Below are 22,177 nucleotides of genomic sequence, written 5' to 3'. Positions count from 1 at the left end.
CACACCCAGGCTCATGTAGGTGGCTTCAGCTTGAGAAATGATTAAGAGCTCACACCCATTAGTGAAACATGCACCCACCCTGATGGGTGCACATCTAGTGCCAATGGGTGTGTCTTGGACCCGTTTCCTCAAGTTACCCTGAAAAGAAAAAACTCATACAGAAAAGGGATGAATGGATAAATGGATGCTAAGAAGAAGACAAAGTGCAAGTAATAGTTGATAGTTTATTTAATAATCTTCAGAAGCAGCTCCATACAAATTGTTCTTTGTTTACGATGTTTATATGTGAGGTGTGTTTGAGATGCTGTGCAAATGAGTCACATTTTCCACATGCAGGAGTCTGTCTGGTGGGTAGGTGCGTGATGACCAATCATACAAAGAGATCATTACTAAAGAAGACATTGAAAGGGAAGCTCTTTAAAATTTTCCTCGTTTAAATTCATCACAGAATGACTGATCCAAAAAAAAAGAAGAAGAAAGACTGGAAGCGCTCCAGTAGGTGCCATTTGAAAGGACTCTTTTGTCCATTTACACTGAAAATATTTGGATAATGTTTGATGTATTCTAAACCATATTTGCACACATTTTTTTTCTCCCTCTACTACATGATGACAAAAATGACAAAGTGCAAAATGTCTTTGCGGTTATTCACCACAGTACTCTGATTTATTTCAGAATTCAAAAACATCCTTACCCATAACCAACCACACTGATTTGCATAACATAATCTGTTATGGTGCAAGCTTTAGAAAAATAAGTTTGTGTGTGTGCGTGCATGTGTGTGTGTGTGTGTGTGTGTGTGGCGTGTGTGTGATTTTGCTACATGATAAGTCAAAGTGGACTTGGAGAGTTCATTCTCTGTGTCAACCTATGTGGCACGTTCAATGACATTGAAAAAACAGCCATGTGGTCATTCAGCTCGTTCCAGGAATCAGGTATTTCTATGGAATGATTCTTCACAGGTTTAAATTATTGACACACACACACACACACGGAGGGGGAGGGAGGGAGGGAGAGAGAATGCTTTCAGAAATATAAATGATTGTTTATTGGTCCAAAATGTATTCTGCAGCAGGACAATGACCCTAACATACAGCCAAAGCCATTAAGAACTATCCTCAGTGTAAAGAAGAAGAACAAGTACTGGTCTGGCCCCCACAGAGCCCTGATCTCAACATCATCAAGTGTGTCTGGGATTACATGAAGAGACAGAGGGATGTGAGGAAGCCTACATCTACGGAAGATCTGTGGTTAGTTCTGCAGGACGTTTGGAACAACCTACCAGCCGAGTTCCTTCAAAAGATGTGTGCAAGTGTACCTAGAAGAACTGATACTGTTTCGAAGGCAAAGGTTGGTCACACCAAATATTGAGCTGATTTAGATTTCTCGTTTGTTCATTCACTGCATTTTGTTGATTGATGAAAATAAATGATTAACACAAAGCATTCCTTGTTTACAGCATTTTCCCTACCTGCCTAAAACCTTTGTGTGTGTGTCTGTGTGTGTTTTCTGATAGTACCTGTTTCAAATCCCTTTAAGTCTTGTGTCTACTTTTTTGCTGAGGAATTACATTTTCTATATAGTATTAAGCGTGTTACTGCGCACTCTACTGGTTATGCAAAGGTACTGCCGTCATTGTGGTCAGAGTTCCAGCATGCTAACATGAAAACACAGAGGGAGGAGATACGGCGGCGGGTAAACAGCAACGGGGCAACTACACATTTGGCTCTATGTCTGTAGTAAACATATTTTCGGACAGAGAAGGATATCTGGACTCCTACGGTAAGCGAAAGACCTTTTCACTCGGGGTCATCTTAGCTTTGCCCACACATGCTCTCCGTCTTAGCTCGCTAGCTAACCTGAATGTAATGTGATACATGCCCGGTTCTTTCAGTGGGATGGGGGACGCACCAAACACGGTTTAAAACCGGGCTATTTAACTGTTGGTTTGTTTATTATTGGGAAAAATGCTACCAGGAGAATAAAAACAGATATCCGACGCAGTATTGGTAATTCTTGCTGCATTCGGCATTCAATTGTTGTTGTAAACAGCTATTATATCAGTAAAATTGTTGTTAGCGTACTTTGTATTGTAGTGAAACTAACTAGTGTTAGCTCATGTTAAAGTGTAGCTAACTTTGACGGTGAGAACGGTAACGTTTTATAAACTGTACTCTTGTGGTTTTCTGATAGTAGTTCTCTAAACTGAAAGGCGGGTTAACACTATTACACGACCATGTTTTGTTAATGAAGTTCTCAGAGCTCAGAAAGGACGTCGTGAATCGTAGTGAATGCGGTTAGCTTGCTTGCTAAAATAACATAGAGGGTAGCTATATCGTTAGCGACTTGGTCTAAAAATGGCATTTATGTTTACGAAGCAGGGCAATTACATTAGAAAGCCCGTGTTTTGTTGTAACGCTGGCTGCCGTCCCAGAGTTTTCGCCGTGTTTCACCAAAATAGCAGCAGGACCTTGTCAATTAGTGAGAGCCATAAATGACATGTCTCATTGTGTTTACTTCTTACATCTATCCTTTCATCCTCTTTCTGCTGCTGAGTTATTTTTTCCCCACTTTTGCCTGCCAGATTTTATTTATAATCGCTATATTTTTACAGCGTATATTCCCATTACGAGTACGTCAGTAGTATTCTTAAACGCTCTTCATTTGTACTCCTATGGAGTGGATTGACTGGTTTCTGAGCAGCTCTGAAGCTGAATTAACACGAACAAAATAGACAGGTAGCTGCTGATTTCTCTGGCCTCTCTCTTTCATGAAAACCAACATGCAGCTCTGTTTCATTCAAGTTGACATGTGAATCTAATCTTTACAGGCTTTTACCGTAATGAATTTTACACATAATACACAAATTCATAAATTATAAACCATATGGGGCTCGTGTCAATAATTCACGTGCCCTGGGTTTGTGAGGTACTTGACAGATTGTGCCACATTTATGTAGACTCAGGGCGAATTAAGTAGATTAGGTTTTAAATACAGATTATTTAGAGGCAGTGTAATGATCCTCCATATAATGTTACACCTAATAACTCCTGTTGTTGTTGTTTTTCTATAGAGTCTTCAATGTCAGCCCTTCAGGCTCAGAATTGCTGCTAGACTTCATCCTCACACAACACTACTGTACCAAGACAAGCTTGGTGTGAAAAGCTTTATTGACTTCTATGGTGGTGTGGCAGGAGTACACAACTCAGGAAGATGGCATCACCTTTTGTGCCTGTTCCTGTGCCCATGGACAGAGCCTTGTCCCGTGGTAGCAACAAGCTGAGACGGGCGCAGCGAGCTTCATCGCTAGGAAGTGTCTCCAGCAGCTCAGAGTCTTCGTCTTCAATCGCCAGGATGGCTGGGGAGGAACATGGGGGAGTCGGATGCGGAGAATTAGATTCCCAACATCAGTCTCGCTGTGCGGACAGGGGTGGCCGCAGCCGAACGCCCCCACCCCTTCAGAGCCCTGTGACACGGGCTAAGTTGAACGGGACTCTGGAACCATCTGTCGAATACTCGAGCTGTCCGCGGTCTATATCGGATCCTAGTGGTAGCCAGCAAGCTGAGGAGAGGCCTATCACCCCCACTGTGCTGGGGTATGAGGTCATGGAGGAGAGGGCCAAGTTCACGGTAGGAATCCAGAAAATTAGTTAGCATGGCAACCGCTGTCTGTGCTAGATTTAGTCTGTATTTATTAGTGACTAAACACTAAAGCAAACATGGTGAGCAGTTATTAACATCTGCCTTCTCTACTGCAGGTGTATAAGATCCTGGTGAGAAAGACTCTAGATGAGAGCTGGGTTGTTTTCAGAAGATACGCTGACTTCTCAAGACTCAATGACAAGGTGTGTTTGGGTGTGTTGTCTGTGCATGGGATTAAATGAGCCGTCCCAAACTGGAAAACTACATGAGGGTAAACCTTATTATAATCCTGCCACAACTGAAGCAACTGGTTTCGACTATCAATCCCTCTGCTTTCAGCAAGCTTTCTTTAGTTGTTGAATGCTCAGTGAACATGATTCGAGCTACACAAAGAAGCCTACTGTTCCCAAACAGCCAGCGGGCCTGAGCCAACTAGGAGCTCTGGTCTCTTGTGGTTTTCAGAGTATATAATCACAGTTAACAGAGGAGACATACTATTATATGAGAATACTATATGGATGGAGAAATCATGTAAAAGGTGTAAGGTTTGAAGAATTTAAGCCTATTAAAAGCAGCTCACAGTAATCATCAGTGGATGTCTCATTGAGAACATGTTTGTATCAATGAGACTGACCACAGTTTGGAAATCTGTCAGTATGAAGTGTGTTTTGATTATTCTGTTAGGATTAAATTTTTTAGCTCTACCTTGGAAAGGTTACAGGGATGAGAGTACTTGGCTGCCGTGAGTGAACGCTTCAGAGGGACCAGCAAATACGAGGCAGAAATACCTAGCATGATCTGTATAGTATGGTTTGTATAATAGAGCACTGACTCTGTACAGGGTGGTTCATCACAAACATTATTTTGAGGTTCAGACCTCAGTCAGCATAGCTTCACTGTGAAGTTTAATCGCATGGTGAAAGCAGACAGGTTTGCATACATGTTTACACACCCCAGGCCACCTCCCTCTGAGTAAATTGACACTGGGACCACATATTAACACAATGTCTCCTAAACCTCTCTACATACAGTCAAAAATATCACCAGACTTGTCCTAAATGTTGAATGCTCTTTGACTTCAATAGAGGGACTTTAGCACGATACAGTGAGGTTGTATGTTTATTCAGCAGAAACATTTGGCAACATGTTGTCATTTTTCTTGAAATCAATAGGCAGAACCTTTTATAGAAACCGTTATATACTCCAAAGAAAGTAGGCAGTCCTAGGTGACAGTGAGGATCTCAGGCTACGTCCACACTAATGCATCGTTTTCTCTCCATTTTGGCCTCCCGTCCACACTGAGGCAGCGTTTTCAAAACGCTCTCGAAAACGCATACATTTCAAAACAGTGTTTTCGCATCGCAGTGTTGACAGCAAAAACGGAGACGCATGTTAGTCATATGATGCAGTCATGTGACCAATTAAACAAAGAGTTCTAAACAAATGTCTGTCCTCCTCCAGAAAATCTTATGTACGCAAACGCACGTTGTAACTTATCTGGTTCGCGTCTTTTATTTTGACAGCGCACCTGCGGACCACTTATGTGCACCCCTGATTATACAGCAGTTGTTTTGTTTGCTCTCAATTTTGACAGCCCTATTAAAGATATATAAAGATATATCCAGATAACTTTTTCAAATTCTTTAATTCTCACTCGCTTTTGCAACTTTGTACTTTTGTGTTACTCGCAGCAACAACTCCACTTCATTGTTAGTCCATTTAAAAAACTCGGTGCTTTTTCTCAACATTTTGGTGCAACTTTTCAAAGAGCCGGAAAGTAAATAAACAGCTGACAGAAATGAGGCAGGTCGAATCTTCTAGCCTCAGAAATACCAACCTGGCAACATGTATGGGAAACACCTTGCGTAACCACAGCAAAACCCATGTGCTTTCTATTTGTATACTAATGTTTCAGACAGTCACACTTGTATACATACCTATTGTGTCCAGGCTATATTAAACCTCACACAACAAGTTTTCATGTAAAACTCTTCCAGCCTCCTACTCACTATGCAGCTATGAACATTTTACAAACAGTCTGGTTTTGCATGTAAACACTTTGCATATATCCTATCAAAGCTTAAGCTCAGAATGAAGCTGGAATAATAGGTTTATTAATAGAGGTACGTCTCACCACCCGTGACCATGGGAACAGTTTGTGAGGAAAGCATTTCTGCTGAATGAAGCCAAGTTTACTACAAGAAAGAATTCATGTTGGATTTAACACAGTGGTAAGTAACACATTAAGAAATGTGTAGTTGCACCAAAAATGCATGAGGTCTGTAATATGACACCAGCATAGCGCAGAACACTAATCTGGACTTTCACCTGTGTGATTAAAAAAGCTCATGAGATTTAAAGCTCATTTTGAAATTTTGTTTTTTTTGGGGGGGGGTTTAAGTGTTTTTGGATGTATGGTTGTATCTTGAATGCACGTGAAATAAAAATGTGACAATCTGATGACAGACTATTATGAAAAACATTTTTGATTATGACATTTCTGTGATTTGGTTATTTAGTAAGGTATATAGATCAGAAAGTAGCAGACCTGTGCTCTTTTGTTTGGATGCAGGTTTGATCCGAGCACAAAATCTAGACGAAGAGTGTGTTTGCTTTGTGGGCTGGAAGCGTTTTTCTTGGCCCGCCACCAACTTTATTACTTTTATCTCTGCATGATGTCTACACGGCCCTTACATGACTGTCTTTGCCCCTACAGCCTGTAGCTGAATGTAAGGGCAATCATTCACTGTGTGTGTCTGTGTGTATTTGTTCCAGCTGAAGGAGACGTTTCCAGGCTTCCGCCTCTCACTGCCTCCTAAGCGCTGGTTCAAAGACAACTATGACAGTAACTTCCTGGAAGACAGACAGTTAGGACTGCAAGCTTTTTTGCAAAACTTGGTTGCACACAAGGACATCGCCAACTGGTATGAGCCTATTATGTTTAATAATAAAAATGTTACTGGGCCATATTTTATGTCATGCTGGGTCATTATTGCAGACAAACCTTGCCGTAACTCTTAGTTTGTGTTGGCTGCATCAGAGCTATGTGGAAAATACATGCATAGCTAAAAAGATAACTGATATCAGTGTGAGCTGACCTGTTTTCTAATCTTTCTAATCTTACATCATTTATTGTTCTTGACAGCCTGCCGGTGAGAGAGTTTCTGTGTCTCGATGATCCACCTGGGCCTTTTGACAGTCTGGAGGAGAGCAGGGTGAGTGTGCATTTAGAGTATGTGTAAGTTGGATGCTGAAGCTTTTGAGCATCAGTTACTTCTACTCCTCCTCCACATCTTGTCCCAGGATAGACACAGGACATGTAGCTGTCCTCTGCCTTTTAAGTTAATCATTACCTCTGGTGTTATTCAAATTTAGAAGGACGGGATTCCTCCCAGTTGAATCAGTGCATTCTTAGTTTTAAAGCTGTTTTGCAATTTGTTTATCCCTGCCATTAAGGAATATATTAAGGAAAACTACATCTGGCAACTGAAAATCTCATATGAAAGAACCGGAAAGCAGCTAACAGACTGAGCACTGTTCTTGGACTTTGCAGCAAACAGAGCCAACATGGAAAGTTATGGAAAGGAAACCCTTAATCTCATTACAAAAGACAGTGCAGTGAGATGTCAGGTGCCTAAACCATGATGGTATATGTCGTCTAGAGATGGCACGATACCACTTTTATGTCCGATACCGATATCGTAAATTTGGATATCTGCCAATACGATATGAATCCGATATAGTGTATTTTTTTGTTTTTTTATTATCTTGCTGCATTTTTTTATAAGTTCAAACTCAAGTTTAAAAAAACCAAAACACTAAAGCTATTCTGTTAAACCTGTATGTAAAAAAAAAAAAAAAAAAAAAAAAAAAAAAAAATACACTGCACCTAAAATATTTGATAGTTCGGTAATACTGATCAATCTAATAAACTTAAACCTAGTCTATCCTCCCAATTCTGGTATTTTAAAGAGTACTTAGTGGAAATATTAAGCAACCTAACTAATAGGGTTCCAACTCCCAGCAAAAAAAAAAAAATAGGGAACCACCCCCCACCCTCCACCTCGTGATGCTTAATCGATGTAATCAACTTTAATTTAATGCACAAAAAAATGCACAGAAGTCAATTATTTTTCCACAATAATTAAATAGATTCAACATCTTTCTTCAACAGAATTGCAGACTGCACAGATGGTACCTTCCCAAAGGAAAAAGTAGTAAAGCTTACTAGAGATGGCACGATACCACTTTTTTATGTCCGATACCGATATCATAAATTTGGATATCTGCCGATACCGATATGAATCCGATATAGTGTTTTTTAATCAACAAAACTGTTTTTTTTAAATATCTTGCTGCATTTTGTATAAGTTCATACTCAAGTTTAAAACAACAACTACACTTAAGCTATTCTGTTATACCTATATGCAAAAAAAAAATAAATTTCATAGTTCAGCAATACTGATCAATCTAATAAACTTAGACCTACACCATCCTCCCTATTCTGGTATTTTAAAGAGTGCTTAGCATAAATATTAAGCAACCTAACTAATGGGGTTCCAACTCCCAGCAACAACAAAAATAAATAAATAAAAAATAGGGAACCACCCCTCACGCTCCACCTCATGATGCTTAATCAACGTAATCAACCTTAATTTGATGCAGTGTGAAAAAAAAAATGCACAGAAATCAATTATTTTTCAAGAAATATTAAATAGATTCAACATCTTTCTTCAACAAAATTGCAGACTGCACAGATGGTACCTTCCCAAAGTAAAAAGTACTATAACTTACTAGGGTATATATATTAGTTACTATATACAGTAATTGACTTCTATTCATTTTACATCAAATTAAAACTTTGGGTGTAAGATTCGGATAATTATTTATTAAAAGCTCGACATTTTAAATGAGAATAAGAAAGAAAAGTATGTCTTTGTGCCCCCTTTTCCCTGTTAATGCCCTATCGGCCCCCCTGGCTAAACTTTGCTAGATCCGCCCCTGCACAGTTACCAGCGTCAGCTGTAGAAAAAGATCCTCGAGTAGAAAGTAATAATAAATAAATTCTAACAACAGATTATCAAGCTTAAACGTGCTGCTGTTGTTCAGCCGCTGGTTTCCTCTTTCTGGTGCAAAGTGGGCCAAAAACAAACCAGAGAGACGGACTCGCGACAGAAAAGCCGATCAGCTGATCATTAAGCAGTTTCATGATTTGAAGTAGCAGCCAGAAGAGGCAGTCGCTCCATATATCGTTTGGCAAGCTTAACGCAGGAATGCTTTACAAACATTCAGAGATGGACTTACACACTTGCTTTACTTCTCTCGGGATAACTTTGTCGGAGATGAAATGCCGGGTTGCTAGCGAAGCTCCACATGCTATCCAGACCACCGACAGGTCCCGCATGCCACAGCCGCTCTATAACGTGATGCATACTGCTCCGACGTGCTAACGTTCTGAGGTGAGTTACGGCGTGTTGCAAGTTTTGTGAGGTGCTTTCGTGATATTTAATGGATCGGATTACATTTTTTATTTTTCTCCGATATCCGATCCAGTAATTTAGGTGAGTATCGGACCGATACCGATACGTAATATCGGTCCATCTCTAAAGCTTACTAGGGTTTATTAGACTTAATAGTTACTATATACAGTAATTGACTTCTATTCATTTTACATCAAATTAAAACTTTGGGTGTAAGATTCAGATAATTATTTATTAAAAGCTAGACATTTTAAATGAGAATAAGAAAGAAAAGGATGTCTTTGTGCCCCCCTTTCCCCTGTTCATGCCCTATCGGCCCCCCTGGCTAAACTTTGCTAGATCCGCCCCTGCACAGTTACCAGCCGTCAGCTAGAAAAGGATCCTGGTGTAGAAAGTAATATTAAAAAAATTCTAACAACAGCTTATCAAGGTTAAATGTGCATCAAATGCATGCTGAAGCTTTTGGCACAGACCTCACAGCCCGCTGGGCCTTTTCAATTCACGAACTTCTGAAGAAAACCCCATTGTTGTTATCTATATGGTATTTTGACCATGTAAAGATGTAAATATTTTCTGCTCCTCATTTCCCCCCTTCTTCTAGGCGTTCTGTGAGACTCTGGAGGAGAGCAACTATCGTCTTCAGAAGGAGCTGCTAGAGAAGCAAAAGGAGATTGCCTCCCTAAAGAGGAGACTGGAGGAGAGGGAGCAAGCCATCCTACTACTGGAAAAGCATATCAAGTCAGTAGATAAACACAACCGTATGCATCCTTAGAGAGATTCACAAAAGTCTCACATGTGAGAGGAGAATGACCTTTTGGATGTGTGTGTGAATCTCTGTTGCAGCGATGAGTGTGTTAGTCCAGAGTCTCCATGTCGACTGTCAGCTCAGGGCAGTGAGAGCAGTGCAGATGTGGAGTCATCTGCTGCAGAGGCCGATCAGGACATCCCTGAAGACACCGGGTAAGAGACGCTCGCATAAACCACAAATGGCAACGATAAAACAAGGAGTAGGTTTGATCTACTACTCCTCTAATGTGCTCCTGACACCAACCAAAGTTCATGTGATTTCCACAGAATTATATCTGTTTATGCTGCCACAACATCGAAGTTAAAGCAGATTTTCCATTTATTTTAAAAGTGGATCAAAGGTCGAGGGGCAAGGTTCATTTGTGAATTTAAACCACCTTAAGGAGCATTCTCGTAAGGTTAACAGGCTTTCTTGCAAGGCATTTCAGTCCATTTGATTTTGTCCGTCTTGCACAAAACTTGCATGTTTTTTGTCTTTCGTGATAATCTGGAGTTAATAAAACCCCACATAAGACCATCAGGAAAGTTAAAGGCATCACGGCTCATAAACTGCTGGAAGCCTTGAAGCCAAATGAATAAATGATGTGTTGGATTTACAACTGCAGTTAATGTAGTAAACTGGAGATGACTGAAAATCTCAAAAGCTCAAAAGTAGAATTTGTCTTATCTGAGGACGTGCAGTTTTCTGCGACTGATTAGGGTGAAAACGGTTTGCACAGCAGAGAACTTGATTTATAGGCCCTGAAGAGTGTGCACCTCTCTTACTTCATCCTCTACAACCTAATTTAATTAAATGACAGTATTTACTGATCTCATAGGAGTAAGACTCACAGAGTGCAAGGTTCGGTGTATCTTTCCTCCTCATGGAAAAGGTTTTCACATTTTTAAGCAAGTAGAAAACAGTTTTAATATCAGAATTTAAAAAATGTTCTTTACTGTCAGTAGAAGAGTTAAATTTCGAACATGTAAATAGACAGAAAACAAAAAAGTAAAGACATCAAGTTGTCATAAATATCTCTAAATCTACACAATGTTTATGCTCAAAAAGGAGTGATGTTTACACTTTTAAAGAAACACGAAAAATAAAAATCAACATCACGCAGAAAGGAAGTTGTTCAGTTGTTGGGAATGAATACTGAAATCGACTCTGGTGTTTGCACGGTTTTCTCACTACAATGGGCGTTGTGGGTTTGAACTGTGGTTCTCATCACTGCCCAGATGTTGTTTTTTATTCCAGGATTGGACCTTATTTACCAAATACTGGCTGTTGTTATGTTTCTGGTATTTTGAAATCAAGAAATACAAATGTCAGCGTTTCAGTGATGAGTTTCAGACCCACACGAGAGTCATAAAGACGGCACACACTAGTGTGTAAATGTAGTTATGGTAATAAAAAAAAAATGGCGTATGCATGTCTGTGAAGATGTTTCTGGTTTAAGGAGAAGATAATTATCATTAATATTCTAAACCTTGTTCCACTTTCTCCTTTTCTTTTTTTAAAATATGTTTTCACTTGTTTTTCACTCTCATATTTCACAGCAGTGCTGCCCCAATGTGAAAATAAAGAGCCCCATAACATGTGAGGTACTTTCAATTGCAGCTCAGCAGGCTAACACTGTGGCATACTGTTTCCTCCCCCCACTCTGTTCTTCTTGCCAATAACATGCATCCCACTGCTAACTGCACAGTAAAGATGTCATGTTTAATGATGTTGGCGTGTTTAAGGATGGGTTCGGATTGCTTTCAAGTCGGTCTAAGTGCAGCGCTCACATGGTAAATGTGCGTTTAATTCCCGTGTTCCCCGGAGCTGCACACATTACATGTAAGTGCTGTATTAAGATTTATTTGAAAAATAAACAAACCTGTCTTTAAAGTGCTAGGAGTCGGGATGTTTCTCCGGATTGGGGTGATTTCACTTTCAGTAAAACTAGTTCAGAAAAATGTCTCCTGATCAAAGTCCGGTCTTAACAAACCACATATTGATTTAAACCTGTCACAGGATTATGCTTTTTAAGGGACAACTATCTGAGTTAAAGGATGTGTTTAAAAATAGTCTAGTTTTAAAGCAAGTGACCTGAAATTGATTTTGCCCCAGCTGTGGTGTGTATTTGTTGTACTCCAACGTCCTGTCCTCTCTTCTGTCTGTGCTGCACTGCACTCCTGCATCACATATGACTAACAAATGGTGTTTGTGCCTCCTTTTCACGTGGTGATGTATGTTCATTACATGACCATTGTAGGTGTTTGGATTTGAGGGAGTGCAGGTTTTTCTTTCTTCCTATTCTCGTCTGTTGGATTGACAGCTTCTATAAAAGTACTACTGTATATAATGCTTTGTGAGTGCACGTGATGTTTGAGGATGTAGACGGGATGTAAACAGTCCTGATGCCCTTATCTGTTATCACTTGTGTTTTAACAGATGCTATATAGAGTTGGATAGCAAGCCTGTCTCGCTGTGTTCTCAGGGGACCTGTACGTGCAGTATTCTGGTGCTGCGGCATCAATAACTTGATGTCTCGGTCTCCCCACATCAATGCCTCACACTTTGAGCTATTCTAGTCTCTCGCATCTGCATTTCCTCTTTGGATCTTTGTCTGTCTGTCTTTGTGTTGCCTGATGTTCTCTCGTCCCGTTACCTTCTGTCACGTGCTCAGTGTATTTCTTCTGCTCTGACTTCCCTCTCTCCAGTGGCAGGTGTGAGGTGCAGCCTGTGCGATCCTCTGCCTGTTGGTGCGGTCCGTCGCTCAGCGTCTCTCCTCCCGTCATCCAGGTCACTCAGCTCTACCACAAGAACTCAGAACACTAACAATAAACCCGGGTCTTCCTCGCCATCTCTTTTTGTTCTCCCTGCCTTCTTTTCCTCCTCCTCACTGCAGCATTAGTCCACATGTTTGTTTGGGTTGTTTGTTTTTTAGTTTTTCTTGTGTTCTTATTTGTACTTTGCCTTTACCACGTCCTTTCACATCTCATCTTACTACCTGTCAGAGGGCAAGTGATGTTTCATTGTCCAGTCATGGAGTTGGATGATACCTCAAGATCTGGACTTAAAAGAGAATGGTTGTATACTAAAAGCAACAAACCATGGGAAATTTTATCCGGCACCTACAGAAGATGTTGAACACCTTGTTGGGACTTTGGACTAAATGGATCTGTCTGACAGTGTGTTTGGATTTCTTGGTCCTGATGATTCACTTTTGAACCCAGTGTGTATCCACAAGACCTCATGAGTTAGAGCCCAAAGCCAAAGTCTGAATTTTTGACCAAAAAGGAGAAAAGGGCAGTTTTCACAATTGTGACAATCTATATGAAATCTGAATTATAATCTCAATAGTTTTCGCTGCAGTCCTTTGCCTTATGGTATCTTAGTTGTTATGAGAGGCCCTCTTTATAAACCAGGGAAACGACACCCCCGTGTGGCTGTTCAAATAAAAGTCTGACTCAGGATAAGCAGGTAACAGGTGTGTTTGACAGAGGATTGGTAACGATTGGTCTGCAGGTACTTCATCTCATTGCAGTGTACTGCCATTTACTGTTATTGTGGTAGACGGTCCTTCCGTCTTGAAAATTGCCATTGTGTCTCCACTTTCCGGTGCATCTAAAAGCTACATTCCACCCTGTTTTAGTGCCATGTGTCATAAATCATGTCCTGATGGGGGCATTTAGTCTGTACCATACTGTGTCAAAGCCAAGGAATGTAAAGGTCGACATGTATACTAATCGTGTCGTTACCAAGAAACATTCCTGCATATATGCATAAACATTTGAAGGCATTAATTTTCCAGGTGAAGGTCATTTCACAAATCTTTACACCAGACCTCTCCTGGCACTTCTTCTGGATTTCCTTTTTTTTTTTTTTCTTCAAGGCCTACTGTGGCGTGATTAAAGGACAAGAATGGCATTTTTGCTCACATATGTAGGAATGAGGATTTGGTTTTAGCTGCTGTGGATTTTAAGATATCAGATCTAACAGCTACTTCTTCGTATTTTGATAATCCACGTAGGACGTTGTCGATTGTTTTTTTGTTTTTTTTCTACTGGCATTGCAGTTACAGCAATAGTCACGTTAGTCATGTTTTGGGGCATCCTAGGAAACCTCGACAGAATTTTTATTTCAGATGTTTCAAAATCCCAGCTGATAAAACTATCGACCAGGTGAGATACTCAGGAGTATAATTATAGAATTATAACTATATAATTTGGGTGAAAGACACAAAGAGGTGAAAGCTCCTCAAGTATACAGTGGTGCTATTCTTTTTACCTGAAAAATCCTAAAGTTTAAGACCTGACGGGCTGGAAAAAGAGGGAAAACAAGGCCAACGTAGTCATCGTTTCAAAGCCTTCAAAGCTTGTTAGGATGCAAAACCATCGGGCTGGTATTTGAGGAAGAAGTGAATGCCACAGGCAACTAATAAACTCACAGTTTAGCTTTGTTGGCTCTTTATCTGCATCAAGACTGTTATTCATTAAATCATCCACTAAAGCCATATTTTTACACTTAAGAGCACTTGAGAGGCAGACGTTTCACATGTGGTCGAGTGTGCTGAGCAGCTGTTGTTTTCACTCTTTCATGATGACTACGAAGGATATAATGGCTACGGGGGATGTTGACTTGTCTCAAACTAGGCCTGGAACAGGTCATGTGATGCACTTTATGGATGAATGGCAACACGCAATGTTTGCTAGGATATTGTTTTTACTATTATAACACAGAAATATGCCTTTTAGCTCACCTGATCTGTCCTGGCTCCCAACTGTATATGAAATGTCACAGCTTGGTTAACTTGTATTTAGTTCTGTTTGTCTGTAAATTCATTTGTTGTATAATTCTAAGTGCCTTGAATATTTCCACTCGGCTCTTTTTTTTTTTTTTTTATATGTTGGAATAGCTTTATAGGTTTGTGTACAACGTGTGACATATCCACTACATCCCCCTGATGGAACTAATGTTTTAAAAACACTTCTGTGTATATGTGAAAGAGATGCTTTTGTTATATTACATGAACTGATATGGAAATTTAGTTCAGATATACACTTGTAGTTGCACTATAAAAATTGACATAATCTGTAATGTCCCCAATTGAAAGGGTTTATTCACTGAGTAATCTGAAATGTATGCTGTAGATATTGTTACACATGCTATAGCAAAAATGTTTATCAGAAATATTTAATTCACATGCAATTAAACACGGAGTGATATATTGAAAGCATGTGTTTCCTGTGTCCTCACATTTAAAGCCTTCACTGTGTTTTCAGACAAGCTATAACATAACTGCAGAAGTTCATACTTCCATAAAGAAACAAATCTGTCCAAACCATCATTTTGTCTTTACTTCTGTAAACCCCCCACAACCTTTTTAACCCCTGACAACATGACATGGTTTTGCCTCTTTCATCTCTTTTTAAGTGACATGCTCTGGTGATTAATACACGAGTAGGATTTCCTCTCATGCGTTACCGTTTAGCCTCAATTCGGTTTTAAGTTTGAATGCTCATAGTGACGTGAAATAATAATTCCTCTCAAATAGGTTAAAGCAAAAGTATTGAGGCCGTTTTGAAAATGTAAGGAGTGGAAAGTACAGATATTTGTTTAAAGTTAGGCGTGAAAGTTAAAAGTTGTCAGAAAAAAAACAACTCAAGTAAAGATACCTGAAAATTCTACAAAGTACTATTACTTCGTTACGTCCCACCTCTGATGGTGTTGAATAGTGGAACAAAATCTACTTCTCTGCCTCTGTAATTCATCAGTTTTAACTAGATCCCAACACCACTGGCTGAAACCACAGAGCTTCCTCCATGTTTTACAAATGGTTGTAGACACTCGCCACAACTTCTGACCTCCTCTTTTCATACGACAATTTTTTGAACCAGAAATGTTTCATTGGGATTCATTACTCCATCAGACCTGTTGCCACCAATTTTCAGTCCAGTTCTTGTGTACCTTTACGTACCACAGCTAGTAACAAAATGCCTAAAGACACAATTTAAAATCATGCTTTGCTAAGTTGAGCTGTTATTTGTAGACACAGCATTGGTTCATACACTCAGTGCCTTTTTATGCTTGAACAATTCATGAGTCAGTGTTAAATGGCTTGCAAACAATAACATCAAGAACCTGTACCTGACCATTGTCAGAGGGAAATGATCAGGTACAAGGACTGAACTAAAAATGAGTGAAAGAGCAGCCAAAGAGCCAAAGAAAAAACTGAAACAGCTCCAGAAACCCTGGAGGAAAAAAGAGAATCTGGCTACCAGGAAAAACAATACAGAGAAATGAAGGGTGTCTTAAGAACTGCACAGTCCTGTCAATCATCTTGCATAAGAGTCAAGAATTATCTGCTTAAGCAACTCCAAAAGAGACAAACTGTCATGGAAACTCAAAACATTTAGGTAAGTATGTTTTTTTTTTTAAGATCTGCTTGATTGATTGATTTCTTTGAACTCTTGAGCTCATAATGTGCTCAAGTTGAAATATCTTTGCTCGCTATACAACTCAGCACAAACTGCAACAGAACTGTGAGCATCGATTACCTATTAGAAGATAATCAGTTGCAGGATCTCCCCACAGACCTTTCAGAGCTCGGAGGCCACGGTTTTTAAGGGGAGGGGTTGGTGATTGAATGGATTTTAAGCAACAATAGAGTCTCTCTGATAATAAAACGCTTTATCAGACTCATTATTCACCAAGTCAAAGATTTTATTGTGGCTGTATTAACATGTGGATTTGTTCTTTTGTGCTTTCTTCAACCTACAAAAGGCAAGGTTCACTGAAGAAGTTTGAACTTTTTATATCCTCGTTCATGTCTCAAGGCTTCAGGGGAAGGCAACAGGAATACAATTAGATAAATTCCACATGGACAAAGTTATCACATAAAAACATCCGTCACAGGTTGCCAGTCTGTGTTCTGTCTCACAGCTTAATCATGTTCTCTAAATTCAGCTCTTGGACTTCAGATAAAATCCAAATAAAGACACACTAGTAACTTCTTTCAGATTATTAGGAACAACATTTCATCCTGTTACATGTGCATGAATAAATCTGCTCTCTTTATGTTGTGAAGTGGCTAATAAATGTTTTTTCTATTTGCGTAAGAGCCGTTATCTTATTTTTTTTTTTATATAAAGGCAGAACAAATCTATTTGTTAAAGTGAATAAAGGGACTCCGTCGGTCACTGTGGTTTGAAGGCGCTGAGACAAAGTGGGGTGTGTACCATGCGTGTGTGAGCCTGCCTCCTTAATATATTAAAGTTGGAGAGGAGTGAGAAGCGGACACAGAGAACAGGCCAGCCAAGTAACAGGTTGGGTTTGAAGGCTTCAGCTGGCATCGCAACACAAGGAAGGCCTTTCCCGTCAGGGGTCCTGTGTGTCAAGAGGGAGATGAAGCTTAGAGTCGGGATGAAGCTGGCACTGCTGTGTCTGTGCATTGTGCAGCTGGCCTTCGGAAGTCGTCGAATCAACGACCGTGAAGCCGCTGCCCGCGGGGATGTGCCGCTGAGGAAGGCCTCTCATGGCACAGGTGAGTGTGTGGGATAACACTTTATAATTTACCACGAGGTCGCTGCTGGTTTACAAGCCAGTAGAAACAGCAGACTGTAATAATGGCTGGACCTCATTAAAGTAATAACCGATAACTTCGTTTTTGGCTATTATAAAAATAAAAAATAATAACACAAAATAAATAAAATGTATTTATTTAAAAAGAATTGCACAAGTCTGCTGTACAGGGTGAGGGACAAAAAGTATAGTAGGACTGACGTAATACCACCTTAAGTGGCCACCTTTATATCACGCTGCTGTTGTGCGCTTAAACAGTCTCAGAGTAAAGCTGGGGGTGGTTTAAATGTGATTTGTCAGGATGAATTGATAAGAAAAAAAAATGGCGTTGCTGAAATTAACCTGCAGTCTCACATAATGTGAGGATTAGTGTGAGTCCTGGGAGTGCTTAGAGGATATGGGACAGCTGCTGGGTTCATTTTGATGTCACATTTGTGACAAAAATGTGTTACAAATGGTGGTGAGACACCAAGTTTCATGAACAGAACAGAACATTTGTGTCTTTCTATCTTTTTGGCTGTGTTCATCCCTGAAGTCAAAACAGCCTTTAGTAAAGTAGAGGTGGGGAATAAATTTTCCCAGTGGCCCACGTGAGAAACCGGGGCCTTTATAAACTTATAAAGAGATAAAAAATGAATATTGAGCAAAACTGAGTTCAGCTGATTGATGTGGCCCTCAGATACCGGAAAGTTCTACTTGAGCACAGAAGTATGTGTACTTCGTTACCTCCCACCTCTGATGGTATTGCACAGTGAAACAAATAGTACTTTCATTTGATTCCCCATTGGGAAAATGAATTGCACATGCCTGCTTTAAAGGCTGTAAAAAGCACTCACTTTATATGTGTCTTGATCTCCGAGCCATTATCCTCTGTAAACGACACCTTGGTATATGAAATGGCTCTGAATACGCTATCCTACACACAGTGCGATCAAACCTTTACCCACCACCACTTCTGTGCTGTATTTCCACACACTCCAAAGCTGACTGTAAAAATTCAATTGTCTGCACATAGTTAAAGCAGCAAAGAGCATGACAAGCATATTTAGTAGCAGTGGGGACGTGTCACTTTCTGATATATCACTTAGGTCAGATTTACAAGTGTTTAAAGTTAGAGTATTTGAGTTCGCTATCTTTTTTATTGTGACTGATTTATGTGCGTTCAGATTTACTGCTGTGTAATTTTAGCAAAGTTAGACAAGTCTTACTGTTAACTGCAGAAGTGCGCTCTGCTAGGATTACAGTCGGGGATCAAAGCACCACCAAACGTTTTCCACTTAAAGAGTTTAAAGGGTGTTTAAAACGTCAGGCATCTCCCATGATTCATCAGCACAACATGAGCCGCAGAGGAGGAGGCCCACTCCTCGTAGCGCATAACGGTACAGCTGGCATCACCTATGAAAGCGTATATCAACATGACAACACTTTATGGGAGTCTTCAATAATAATAACAATAATGTTAATCTTATTTGTGCAATTTCCTGCTGATTGATCAAGTTTTAATATCAAGTGGTTAAAGCATTTTGTTTTTGGGGGGTTATACATTTTACATCCGTGTTATTATTCATGTTATTAAAACATAAATCAGGATTTCACATAAGAAGGGGAAGACACGCGGCAGTAAAAGCTCCGGGCACCTCTATCACCTGTCTAGAACTGACAGCTTGTGGGCGAATAAATCACCTTGTCAGTCTCAGAGTTTCCTGCTAAGCAGGGTGTGAGGCTGCTGCGGCTGCTTATCTATAGAGATCCACCAGTGTCTAGGCAAATCTTGTCTCATCTATTTGAGGAGTGATTTATTACTGCCATAAAATTATATGAGCTGCAAATTGAGAGTTGACCTGTCTCTATAGCAGTATACATTCATGCACTGTCATATACCCCTGGTGTGAACCGTTTTACATTTTTTCAGCAGTCTCAGATATGTGACCTCGGGCCTATGTCACTAAATATTTTTTTTTTTTTTTTTTTAACCTTTATTTAACCAGGAATGTCCCGTTGAGATCAAAGACCTCTTTTTCAAGGGAGTCCTGGCCAAGAGGCAGCACATTTCAAGACAAATACATACGAACAAACAAAGTTAAAATTACACAAAACAATTACACATTATTGAGGCAGCCTGTAGGCCTTTGAGTTTAGTTTTAAAAACATTTAAAGACAACAATTCAGTTAGTTTCCAGTCTTTCTGTAACATGTTCCATGAAAAAGGCGCAGAGTGGACAAAGGCTTTCTTACCCAGCTCTGTGCGGACAAGGGGAACAGACAACAGCAGCTGATCATTTGAGCGCAAGGAGTAAGAACCACTATTTGTCCTTGTGACCAAAGTACAAATATAAGGAGGCAGCAATCCAAGCATAGCTTTGTAAATAAAAGTGTACCAATGCCCCTGTCTTCTAATGGCCAAAGAAGGCCATTTTACTCTTAAGTACAAATCACAGTGATGGGTCAGGTATTTACAATTGGTAATAAACCTCAAGGAAGCATGATACATCGTGTCCAACATTAGAAGACATGAAGAAGAAGCGTTCATATACAGAATGTCACCATAATCTAACACAGATAAAAAGGTTGCAGTGACAAGACGTTTTTTTACTGCAAAAGAAAAGCACTGTTTATTACGGAAGAAAAAACGAAGTTTAAGTCTCAGTTTCTTTACTAGTCTCTCTATATGTGGTTTAAAGGTGAAGGAGTCATCAATCCAGACACCAAGGTATTTATATTCATGAACTATCTCTATGACATTTCCTTCAAGGGTGGACACCACTGGAATAGGCTCCGGGACCTTCTTTGACTTGGAAAACAACATTAGCTTAGTCTTGTCAGCATTGAGAACTAATTTTAGCTGAATAAGTGAATGCTGGAAAGCAACAAAGGCTTTCTGTAAAGTTTCAATGGCCTGAGCAAGAGATGATCCATAACAGTAAATAACTGTGTCGTCAGCATAAAAATGCAAATTTGTGTCTGAGACATTTTGACCCAAGTCATTGATATATAAAAGGAACAGAAGGGGACCCAAAACTGAGCCCTGTGGCACCCCCTTGTGGACAGCAACAAATTTAGAACAAAGACCTTCAAGTTTAATGCACTGGGTTCTATTTTTCAGATAATTTGAGAACCACGCTAATGCATGTTCTGACAATCCAAGGCTGAGCAGTCTGTTTTTTAGGACTGCATGATCAACAGTGTCAAAAGCTTTTGAGAGGTCAATAAAGAGTGACGCACAGTACAATTTCTTATCAAGTGCCACAATAATATCATTTATCACTTTCATAGTGGCAGTGTTAGTACTGTGTTTTTTCCTGAAGCCTGACTGAAATTTGGAGACAATATCATTAGAGTACAAAAACTCTTTCAACTGGTCACAAACTAGAGATTCCAGGATTTTGGATAAAACACACAAATTTGATATTGGCCTATAATTAGTCAACACCGATGGATCACCTCCTTTCAATAAAGGCAAAACGAAAGCTGATTTCCAAACCGCTGGAATGTTTTCAGTTACAGTTTTGGAGGAATTTATGGGCCTGCCTGCTCAGCTCTTGGGTATCCAGATATCTCGTGCGTGTGTGTCTAATTAAATAAATCGGAGATGATTTGCAGCTCTTTAGTGGGAAAAAGATTTAGACGTCTAACTTAGAGGATCACATTGAGGCCCTCTGGTGGCCAAAGAGGTGACAAATTACATGGATTAAAACAAATTTACAGAATATTTTTTATCTCATATGATATTAATAAAACCAGATTTATTTTCTATGTTGATATATTTTTTCCCGAGGTGCCCTAATCCTCATCTGTAGCTTTGCCGTTAATAAGTTATAGAACAGAACAGTAACTTTGCTGCGCCAGTGCTTCGTGACTTAAACAAATTATTATAAAAATGCACTTTGTGTGACATGAAACAAACTCTAGAAGTTGTACTTTCATTTATGTGCGTACATTTTGATTCTGTTGTATTATTTTACTCTTTTCTGAACAAAAAACTTGCCTTTTCCTGATTCAGAACTTTAAAAAATCAACAATTTAAAGAAACGTTTGTTGATCAGAGTTCATCATCAAGTCAGTTAAACTTTGGGGATATTGATGTGTTGAGTTAAGTAGCAGAGGGGCATTGTTCATCAGTTTTTGCTGATTTGGTGTTAAGGAAATTAACAACAGGTGCACTACAGGGGCAAAAATGAGACAACCCTCAAAACAGGAAAGTAAAGAGAAGGTTTGTTGATCTTCTTAAGTAAGAAAATAGTTTGATGTTGTTTCAACAGGGTCTACGAATGAAATCAGGGTGAGGCCTCTGTTTGCCAGGAGAGGACATTATGAACGACAGAGGATTCTTGTGCCAGTAAGTTCAAGATCTGTGCTGTTAATCTGTAAGTCTAACAAAACATATACATGTTCATGTTTTAGTCATACGTTATTTCAATCAATCCTTAAAATGGTCAAAAATGTTTAGCATTTACTGTGTGCTGTGGGTACCCACAGTCAAAGCTTTCAGTCTTTGGAGGCAGTATTACTATAAGGATCCAGAGGAGTCAGATGGCTTTTCTGATGCTCTCGCCATCTGTTTTGTTTTTCTCCCCACCTCACAGAAGCCCAGAGGCGGTCCTGCTGCTCAAAATGAGATTTGTCCTCCTGCTAAAGTGAGGCCAAATCCTGTGAAGATCAAATGCTCCCAGCTCGCTCAAAGCTGTTTGCCTCAGTC

The 22,177-nt window shown here is 39.7% G+C and overlaps 1 protein-coding gene across 2 annotated transcripts; it reads left to right on the top strand.

The window, feature by feature from the left end:
- Positions 1-1,650: 1,650 nt before the first annotated feature.
- snx16 (sorting nexin 16) lies at positions 1,651-13,207 on the top strand. Of its 2 annotated transcripts, XM_085362683.1 has the most exons (9): positions 1,651-1,782; positions 3,074-3,630; positions 3,759-3,845; positions 6,418-6,566; positions 6,788-6,857; positions 9,724-9,860; positions 9,966-10,082; positions 11,469-11,513; positions 12,618-12,657. In XM_085362683.1, exons 2-8 carry the CDS (start codon positions 3,214-3,216, stop codon positions 11,485-11,487), a joined length of 996 nt encoding a protein of 331 aa, XP_085218809.1. In that variant the 5' UTR covers positions 1,651-1,782; positions 3,074-3,213; the 3' UTR covers positions 11,488-11,513; positions 12,618-12,657. The 2 variants fall into 2 exon arrangements, with proteins under 2 accessions (XP_085218809.1, XP_085218808.1); XM_085362682.1 differs by lacking the exon at positions 11,469-11,513 and having other exon boundaries at positions 12,618-13,207.
- Positions 13,208-22,177: the final 8,970 nt, after the last annotated feature.

The sequence above is a fragment of the Diplotaxodon limnothrissa genome, linkage group LG9 (genome assembly GCF_057381915.1).
Source record: "Diplotaxodon limnothrissa isolate DT_005_m linkage group LG9, D_limnothrissa_male_GT1.1, whole genome shotgun sequence".
Lineage (NCBI taxonomy): Eukaryota > Metazoa > Chordata > Actinopteri > Cichliformes > Cichlidae > Diplotaxodon > Diplotaxodon limnothrissa.
This window is presented reverse-complemented; position numbering and strand designations above follow the sequence as displayed.

What these genes read in the sequence shown, in the direction of transcription:
- snx16 (XM_085362682.1), top strand. Translation starts at nt 3,214, where the DNA reads ATGGCATCACCTTTTGTGCCTGTTCCTGTGCCCATGGACAGAGCCTTG. An exon ending in TCTCAAGACTCAATGACAAG is followed by an intron (nt 3,846 to 6,417) that starts GTGTGTTTGGGT and finishes TATTTGTTCCAG; the next exon opens with CTGAAGGAGACGTTTCCAGG. An exon ending in CTACTGGAAAAGCATATCAA is followed by an intron (nt 9,861 to 9,965) that starts GTCAGTAGATAA and finishes TCTCTGTTGCAG; the next exon opens with CGATGAGTGTGTTAGTCCAG.